The sequence below is a fragment of the Eufriesea mexicana genome, unplaced genomic scaffold (genome assembly GCF_001483705.2).
Source record: "Eufriesea mexicana isolate 0111107269 unplaced genomic scaffold, ASM148370v2 scaffold77, whole genome shotgun sequence".
Classification (NCBI taxonomy): Eukaryota; Metazoa; Arthropoda; class Insecta; order Hymenoptera; family Apidae; genus Eufriesea; species Eufriesea mexicana.
Window position 1 is genome coordinate 336,050 of NW_016908244.1, and position 9,565 is coordinate 345,614.

A 9,565-nucleotide genomic window follows, 5' to 3' on the forward strand; every position below is an offset into this window, starting at 1 on the left:
TATATATTTATTTCTGCAATAAATATGTATATATATATATATACTCATGTGTAGTAAATAATGTGCTGTAATAATATGTAGTTAAAGATGGATGCAGTAAAGAAAGCAAAAGAGCGATTTAGAAAATATCCAATTGTCATTGCACAATGCCACGAATCTGGAGCTAAATACGCTGCTTGCGTATTAGCAAAATCTAATATACAAAAAGGTGACTGCGAAAGCGAGTTTCAGGAATTTAAAGCATGTTTAATGAAAGCTGCTGCAAAAAACAATACCAAACTCTAAGTAAATATAAATTTATTTAATATTAAAAACGTGATGGTTTTTAAGAAACATATTTAAATCATTAAAAATGGATAAAGTATCATTTAATGTACATTGTATATTAGCTTTTTTATTTAGAGTAATTTTAGTTTTTTATTCAAATTTTCATGATAAAACTTATAATGTCCCATATACCGATGTGGATTATAAGGTATTCACTGATGCTGCGAGACATATAGTAGAAGGATCATCTCCATTTGAGCGAGATACATATCGCTATACACCACTATTAGCTTTGCTTTTAACACCGAATATTTTTATAAATGAAAATTTCGGGAAAATCTTATTTTCTTTTGTCGATATTTTGGTAACAGTACTGATAAAAAGGATTTTAATTTTGCAAGGCTGTAGCGAAAAATTGCAACATATCTGTGCCTTTACATGGCTTTACAATCCTTTCATACTTGTAATTTCAACCAGAGGAAATGCAGACACGGTGGCTGCCCTTTTTGTTATGCTAACTTTATATTCGTTTCTCCAAGATAAATTTATTTTAACAGGTTTACTTCATGCTTTATCGGTACATTTTAGGCTATATCCTATAGTGTTTAGTATATCCTTGTATTTTTCCCTTCGAGATAAAAATACCTTTGTACCAAATAGAAACCAGTTGAAATTGGTACTTAGTTGCGTATCGTTGATAACTTTCTTAACTGTTATTAATTATTATTTATATGGTTATAAATATCTTTACGAAAGTCTTATTTATCACGTTATACGTAAGGATACTAAACATAATTTTTCCGTTTATTTTTACATGCTATATTTATCTGCTAATCATGCGCCTAACGTAATTCAGAAAATTTTCACGTTCTTTCCGCAACTTATGTTGTTATTATTGCTGTCTTACAAATATTCGAGTAAGTCTTTATTGCCATTTGCAATGTTCACACAAGCCATGGTAATGGTTACATATAATCCAGTATTAACGTCGCAATACTTTTTTTGGTATTTGTCTCTTTTGCCCTTATGTGTTTGGCGTTTCGGATTAAGCGTTCGCAGATCACTATGTTTATGTTTTATGTGGGTCTTCAGTCAAAGTCTCTGGTTATTGACTGCTTACTTATTAGAATTTCAAGGCTCCAATACCTTCACCTACATTTGGATTTCTAGTTTAGTTTTCTTCGTTGTTAATATTAAAATTTTGAACGACATTATTGTATATTGTAAATATTAATTAGAAATTAAAAGATAGCTGTTATTATTATCGAAGTTATTATTTATGTGTAGCTCTATATAATTACAAATAAAACAAATATATATACGATTACAATTTACAGTGGTATTTTTTGAAAATAAAAGAGAATAAATTTGAAGTATAGAGAATGTAGAAATCCTATCCGAAACAATGACGAGTCTAGTGGCAGTGGTAGAAATATTAGATACGTGGATAATGATTCGTAATTTTATTCTTGCAGGAATACAAAATACTTATTTACAGATGGTTTCGTAAAGTAATAATGGTAGATTCTTAAAAGGAATGTAGATATAGTAATAATAATACAATAATAGTAAATCTTAATGTAGTAATCTAGATCAATTGTGAGCAAGAGCATCCTTTGGATCATCTTTAGAAATATTTCTGTCGTTTATTTCTAAGCTGCTAATGTGATGATATTAATATTAATGGGGACATTCCTCGTCAAATTATACGAGAATGCTTCTCACAATTTCTAACGACATCATTCAAACGATACTAACTCCATTTACAAAATATAAAAAAATATCATCGGTCAAATCACGGCCTGACTGAATGAAACTGCGGTTCACCGGTAAACATTCCAACGCGATACATTCACGATCGCGTTGGAAACTTTAAACGGAACGAAGAAAAACGAAACAGAGAAAGGAAAATCACCGAAAAGTGTGACACGAAATGGCCCAATCGACACACGGATCACGAATCAAGGAGTAACTCAAGTACAGTTCGTATAACTATAGGTCACCACGGCAGACGATGCAACATATAAAAATAGCATTATTTTCTTTCATTGCTTTCGTTTACAGTTTATTGAACTGCGTGCTATGTGAAATAATCTATTTTATTTCCTTCGACGTGAACAGACGGTCGACTTTTGTCCGAGGTCGGCTCCACCGGTCAGGACAAATGTCACTTGTAATATAAGGAAGTAATGGAAGAAGCGACGACTCTGAATCTTGCAGCGTGTTCTCCAACAAACGCACGAATCTCTATATTAGTCGGGCTAAACTCCGTGCACCGGCTGCAAGGTCCAAAAGTGACGTACTTCGTTTTAAGAGTTTACGCTGATATCGAGAAATCAATTGTCACCACGCTAGACAGAAGAAGAAGTTACATCTCTGAGAGAGTAAGGGAAACGAAGAGAACATCCCGGGCTTGCGTGACGCGAAGTACTCCTTATTATTATACCCAGAGGATCGGCGAGCAAAGCGCGCGCGTCGCTCGCTATTGTTTCCGCGCGATGGGAGCAAAAGAGTACGAAAGACGGCGCTCGCGAGAGGATATGCGTGCTCAAGTGCAAGGTCGTAAAGCAACAATATGTCTCGATGTATGCGATTGTAAGACACGCGTAGAGGGACGCGAAATCACTCGATATTGCACGCACTTGCCGGTCGACACGCGCGTATTTCTCCGGTGAAACGATGGAACTTTGCAGCGCGTCCGGACCACTCGTTTCTTTCGTATTATCGTTGTACCTTCTTTCGCCATCTTTTTCTTTCGCGCCATTCTTTCTTGCACCGCTCGTTCCTTTTCCCTTTCGGCTAGACCTTTGCTAAAAGAAATTAAAGGACATGCGGTGCGCAACGTAAAAAGCTCGTGGGAACAGGTTCCGGAGATCGAACGGAGACACGGGGAAGGACAGGTGAAAAGGACGTTACAGCTGGAAAAGGGTAGCGATGCAGACGGGAAACAAGGTGGCATTGGAATGAATGGGCGAAAACGTGAGACTACGGGAGCTGTTATATGGCAAAGATTTAATAAAATATGATAACAGCAGTGATACACATTACACTCTACGAGAAGTATAAAATAAACGGCACTGGCTGCTTAATGATTAGCGTGTAAATCAATTAACTATAAATAATTATAATAATAATAAAAAATCGTTGTTATAATGATGTCTGATGGATGATTAATCGCGTAAACAAAATGTACACCTTACAAGTACAAAAGATTGCGCCGATCGATCACGATGATTACGATAGTAGACGATAGGTACTTATCTAAAAGAAAAAACATCTCTCTCTCTCTCTCTCTCTCTCTCTCTTTCTCTCTCTATATATATATGTATAAGAATATATACTTATATCTTAATAATAATAATTAATAAAAAGATGAGAAAGAATAATTAAAGCACTCGGTGTAACGCATGGATAAATGCATTCATCAAATTTATACGACATAAACTCAATTAATATACACAACATTAAAATAAACATCTCTTTGGTCTTGTCGTTTCTTTTCTTTTTTCTTTCCGTCTCGTATCCGCGCTTTTAAGAAAGAAAGAAAAGGAACGTGTCCCGTCTCGTAAAATTTAGTCCTCCGGGCAGGAAAAAGAAACGAAAAGAAATGAAAAAAGACAGAGAACGAAAAAAAAAAAAAAAAGAAGAGGAAAGGATCGCGCGAAATTCGATGAAAGGGTGGGTGGGTGGTACTTACGAGGGCGATGGGAGGCGGGTGGGGTCTGAGCGGAAAGCACAACGATTCGAATGTGAGTTTTATCGAGCACGTGTACACCAGTGATAAGGACACGCGTTAATATCTATCGACTGCCGCGACGCGGAAAACATCGAAAATTTCCAAGCTTCCTCTCGTTTTCCTTTTTTGCTCTTTCTTCCTTTGTACTTACATATCCTTACGGTTATACCTATATCGCGAATGCGTGTACGTGTCTCGCGAAGTGATCGAAGGGGAATGAAAAAATGTGACAGACGTTAGCTAAACTCGGAATAAAAGGTTTTCATTGGCACACTGTCGATATCGAAGAGTAAGACTCGGTAGCATTTTCGCGTTTTTAACGTTTTACATTCCTCGATTCCAGAGGAAAAAATCTCTGTCTATCTCTCTCGCTCCCTTTCATTCTAAAACGCTCTCACTCTCTTTATCTTTCTCTCTCTCTCTCTCTCTTTCGCTCACTCTTTCTCTCTCTCTCTCTCTTTCTCTCCCTGTTTTCACTAAAATTTCTCGCTAAACGGAAGATCTTGTGCGAACAAATGCGTGGTTTATCCCGTGGGCTTCGCTTCCGGCGCCCGATCTTTTACGCTACAGGTACATGCGAGGAATTTATGATCGAGTTGCGATCGAACCAATACGGAGGTTAACGACCAAAGTTTCGTGATTTTCGAAGCATTACGTTCGTTCGCGCGCGATTTATCCCAATTTCTTCCCTTTGTTTCTTTTCTTTTCTTTTACAAGCGAGTTCGCGGAAAGTTCGTGTCGTTTCTGACAAATTCACCTGGCTCGCGTTGGAACGCGCGGAGAGGGACGCGACTAGCCGTGGATACAGGGACAACGATTCAGTTTTGTGCATCGGGAATCTTCGTATGGCGTGTCCTGTCACCTCGAAAAGGCCGCTCGATCGCGAGAACCGGAGCTACGAAGTTCACCATGGCGGCCGAAATGCCGATTTCCGTGTCGCGTTTCTCAGGGGATGGGAAATTGTCGGTCGGGCAGCGCGATAGAAATTGATCGACGATCTGATCGTGAACAAAAAGGCCAGAAACGGCGACCCTCTTCTTCCTTCTCTTCGCTCTTTTCGTAAGGAGATCTCGAAAAAGTGTCTAGCTAAATGTTCGTTAGGCTATTATGATACAAAGTAATGTACACTAAAAAGGATGATTCGCTGTTCGTAGTCAAATCTCTATAGTGTTCGAAATATTTACACGTGTATCTTCTTCACCCTCCCTTTTCGAATTATCCTATATACCACTTGGCGCACTTCTGTTCGTTTCGTCAAAGGATCATCGATATTGACCGATTCGCTGACGAGGTGTCAGCGTACCGAGTATCGGCTGCAAGGCGTGCGTTCGTGACGTTAGTTTCGTCCCTTTCTTCTTTATTTCTTTTTTCTTTTTTTTTTTTTTTTTTTTTTTTTTACGAATACCGGTCTACTTTCGATCGTGGTGGTCGGTCGGTGAGCCGATTTGCTGCGAAAAGTCGATCGAGTTTAAAAAAGGGGTTGCGGTCGAACGGTGTGTCGGGTTACCGGAACGCGTGTAAACGGATCGATGATAACTCGTTATCAAACGGGTGGGTGGATGGATGTCGGGGTGTGATGGATATTCGGCGGAATAGTATTTCGGCGAACTTCATTCGCGGCGCAGTTCGGCTCGCGAAGTTTGCCAATTCGATGCGCGATAGCGACCGGGATAGCGTATACGGGCTCGCAACAAAAGTTCTTGCATTTAATCGCGTTACGGCAGTTTCCTTCGAGTTCCACTGTATTTCTTTCAGATCGAGTTACCCTTCGTTCGGCTAATTTACTTTTCCGTCCGACACGGTGTTTCCGCCACGCGACTCCTCGCGTTGCTCCGCGTTACGCGCGTAGTTACCGTTACCCGATTTTCCCTCCTTTTTCCGTCGTTATCCCGCCGATAATCCCGCTTCCCGCAATTAGCGCACGCGTTATCACGGTAATTGGCCATTGTGTCCGCGTACGCTACGCGAGTCTTCGCCTCGAAGCGTTATTTTCCCGCCGAGATGTTCGAACCTTCGCTCGGCTTCGTCGATCAGTCGGCCAGCGTTACAAGAACCTCGTTGGACCTCCGTACGTGATTGAAATTCCATTGTGCGCGGTTTAATTATACGCGTGTTTATGCACGCGTGTAACGAAAGTTCGCTCGGAACGAGAACGGGACTCGTGCTAAGCCGAGGAAAACGAGGGCTACCGTTTGAAAAATGAAGCAAGCCAGAGGGGCAGGGGGGAGGGGAAAAAGGAACGGACGACAGAAAAATAATGGTAATAACGTGTTTGTCGTAACATGATCTTTCTACAGATATCGCGAACGTTCCTAATTATGACCACGGCCTATTCCGTCGCGTCCTTTTTTCCCTTTTCCCCGTGTCGTATGAGAGAGATTGTTCTAAACCGAGTCACGCGACTCGTGCACCGACCTCCTCGTACGCGAATTTGCCATGCATCGCGATCGTTCGATACGATTTCAACGAGCAGTCGATTACAGTCTTTACTTTCTGTTTTGTTCGTTCGTTTCGTTTAACGGTAACAGTCTATCGTATTTGTAAAGTGGATCAAATGTTCCATGATGCATCGGATACGCGTGGACCGAAACGCTCACTGAAACAGATTATTTCGCGAGGTGACGCTTTGTACCGGGGACGAGTGTGATAAGAGTGCGTTTTCAGTTATTAATTGTTCCCAAGCGCTGTCGTTCGAGACGTACCAAAAGTCGAATAAATTCCTGGCGCGTTCGTATCAAAATTATTGGTCGAGATTACTACACACGGTGTACGTTGAAAAGTTTCTTTTCTTTTTTTTAACTTTTTCTTTCTTCTTCCTCTCCTCTTCTGTGTAAAAACGTAACAGGCTTTCCGGATGCTAAATCGTCGATGCTCTCTCCCTTTGTTTCCGTACAAACAACACGGCACAAGAAGGTTATCGTAGAATCGATAAAGAAAAAGAAAAAAAAAAAGTAAAAAAAAAGAAAAAAAAGAAACGTCGTTTCGTCGAAATTCAGAGTGCAAGTTGATGGAGAACGGATGATCGATCTGAATCAGAAGTGCTCGCGTCGCTTCAGAACGATCATCCTTCTTCTCTTGCTTTTTCTTCCTTCTACCGCCCTTACGATACTCGTGCGATAACGATCGCGGTCGATCGGATCCTCCCTGCTATGCTATACAAACGATACGCCGATAATTTTAAAGATTCGCAACGATTCGCTTGAATTCCTTCTCGCAGGCTGTATTACACGCCGCGTAACGCGTTCTGAGAAAAAAGCTTTAACATCGAGAAAAATATGGGGGTATATATCGTATCTCCTATATGTCGCTCAGTCGAATTCGAAATAGCGTTATTTTTTTTTTTTTTTTTTTTTTTTTTTTTTTTTTCCCTTTTTTTTTTTTTTTTCTTTTTCTTTTCACCTTTTCTTTCTTTTATACTCGGTAATCGATGCGACGTGTTTAACGCAGTTTTCATGGATAGCACGCGAAAAAGTGTTCATTTTCTAAAAAGTCACTTTCCATTTCACAAATGCGTGGGCGGACGACTCGATCGTTTTTAAAATACGCGTTCGTTATCTGGTCCTTCGCGCGGAGATTCACATTCCGCGTTTCAGGATCGATAGTTTTTCGTCGCACTTTTTCGTTCGTTCACGCGTTTTCGCCATTAAACCCGAGTGTGTCAAAGCGTTATTTACACGATGAATAGTATGGCACATCTCATTGAATCGAAACGTCCCGCTCTTTTTTATTCTCTTCTTCCTTCTTTCCCTCTATTTCACCGTTTTACCCTTTTTCGCCATTCATTTGCCCGGCAAGCCGGAGTCACGCTGATTAAATCACCGCGACAGTTTTAACGCGAATATGGTGAAAACGATCGGGTCGTCGGATAAGGTTTGCGAAATAGTTAGTAATAGGCCATAATCCCTAATCGTAAAGTATGAAATGTATCAACAAATTTGAAAAACTTCCATCGCTCGTCGGATTAGGCAATGTTTTCTCTCATTCGTTCCACTCTTCCACTCCCGCTCCAACCCTTGGCTCTCTTTCGTTTTCGTTTTCGTAGTCAGAGAACGCATAACCGTTCGTCAGAGGACTCTGACGTAAATTGCCTAACAATATCGGCGCTTTACAACGCACAGCGTGACCGAGCCGAGGCGCGAAGTTTCCTCATCGAGCCATGCCGAATCGAGATCCTTTCGAGGGCGCGAGTACGCGCGGGAATAAACTTTCAATGAAAACAACGACGTCGGGAATTGCACGAAACGAAATGATTGCACTATAGAAAAATAAACTATTCGAAGTCATCGATCATGCGCTTCTCCGCGAGCTTCGTTAGACCGGAATAAGCGACGAGAAGCTCCGCGAGAAGGGAAGTTCGCGCGCGATATCTCGACTGCGTGCAGCTCGCGCGGCGAGATCGAACGGCCGAGGACGAGGAGGAAACTTCGCGATGGCTCTCGTTCCTTTCCTTGACTAAAGGCGAAGAAATCGATATAATTTAATTAATAATTGACAGATAACCAATTAATACGTATAGGATGGCCCTGCGGCAAGAAGGCGCAAACTTCTAAGGTTCAAACGACATAAACTTTTCTAATTTTAACATCGCCCTGGACCATCCAGTACATTGATTGTAATTACTTCCCGCAGTATACTTTGTTAACCTACATTTTTTTTTTTCTTTTTTATAATAGAAATCATGTATCTGTATGTATAGATCTCTCTCTTTCAGACACGCATACGCTCACATACGCTCTACATCTTCCTCTCTATCTCTCTCGTTCTCTCATTCTCGGCATGGCCTCGTGCCGTTTTTAAACGTCTTGTACGCGTATTCGTTTCCACGGATCTACCCCATTCGAACAGGAGTATCACCGCGGTGCCTGTGTGCACCTGTGTACGTTTCTATGTCTTTATCTCTTTCTCTTTCCTCCCGTTAAACCTGTACAAGTTCGGAATTCCACCAAGCATTTATACATTTGCACGTGACGTGTGCGATCGTGTGCGCAATCGCGCGTGCCGCGAAATCGCGTTCGAAGATTCTGGCACACGCGTATGCGCACAGGATATCGTTTGCGCGCTTCGAATGCGAAAATTTCGAAATCTCTCTGCCTCTCGTCCTTTCGCTTTCACGCCCGTTCACGCTCGTTCACGCTCGTTCACGCTCGTCCACGCTCGCTCTCGCACGCACTCGCACTTTTAAATAGTTAACAGTAACATCAGGATGAACATTGTACAGAGTGATTGATGTACAATAAGCTGGACTTCCGGTGGACAGTTCCATGGCCCGGAAATGGGAGACTCCGTCGACGAGGTTGGTCGATTGGTCGCGACAAGAAGAACGCGACGATCGAATCGCGAGAGGAAAGATACTTACGAGTACGATAATACTACACTGTATAATCTCGTTCGATTTGGTCGCGTTCTCCTCGACGAAACGATTCGAGCGCGAACAGAGGAACTGATCGTTTCTTGACGACGGACTGCGCACGATCGCGGTCGATCGCGGAATGTGAGAACGCCAGTTCTCGATAGGAAGGAAGTGTTTATATTACGAATACTGATTTTTCTCTTTTCCGATCT

At 41.4% G+C, this 9,565-nt stretch overlaps 2 protein-coding genes across 2 annotated transcripts in view; both read left to right on the forward strand.

Moving 5' to 3' along the window:
- Positions 1 to 328, forward strand: part of LOC108554818 (uncharacterized) — a 710-nt gene extending 382 nt beyond the window's left edge. Inside the window, exon 2 of the mRNA XM_017910216.1 lies at positions 82 to 328. Coding sequence (XP_017765705.1) covers positions 88 to 285 — 198 coding nt within the window. The 5' untranslated portion in view covers positions 82 to 87 and the 3' untranslated portion in view covers positions 286 to 328. The remainder of the gene's footprint in view (positions 1 to 81) is intronic.
- On the forward strand, positions 288 to 1,536 carry LOC108554816 (Phosphatidylinositol glycan anchor biosynthesis class M). The gene has a single exon (XM_017910214.1). It carries the CDS (start codon positions 353 to 355, stop codon positions 1,499 to 1,501), a length of 1,149 nt encoding a protein of 382 aa, XP_017765703.1. The 5' UTR covers positions 288 to 352; the 3' UTR covers positions 1,502 to 1,536.
- The last annotated feature ends 8,029 nt before the right edge of the window (positions 1,537 to 9,565 follow it).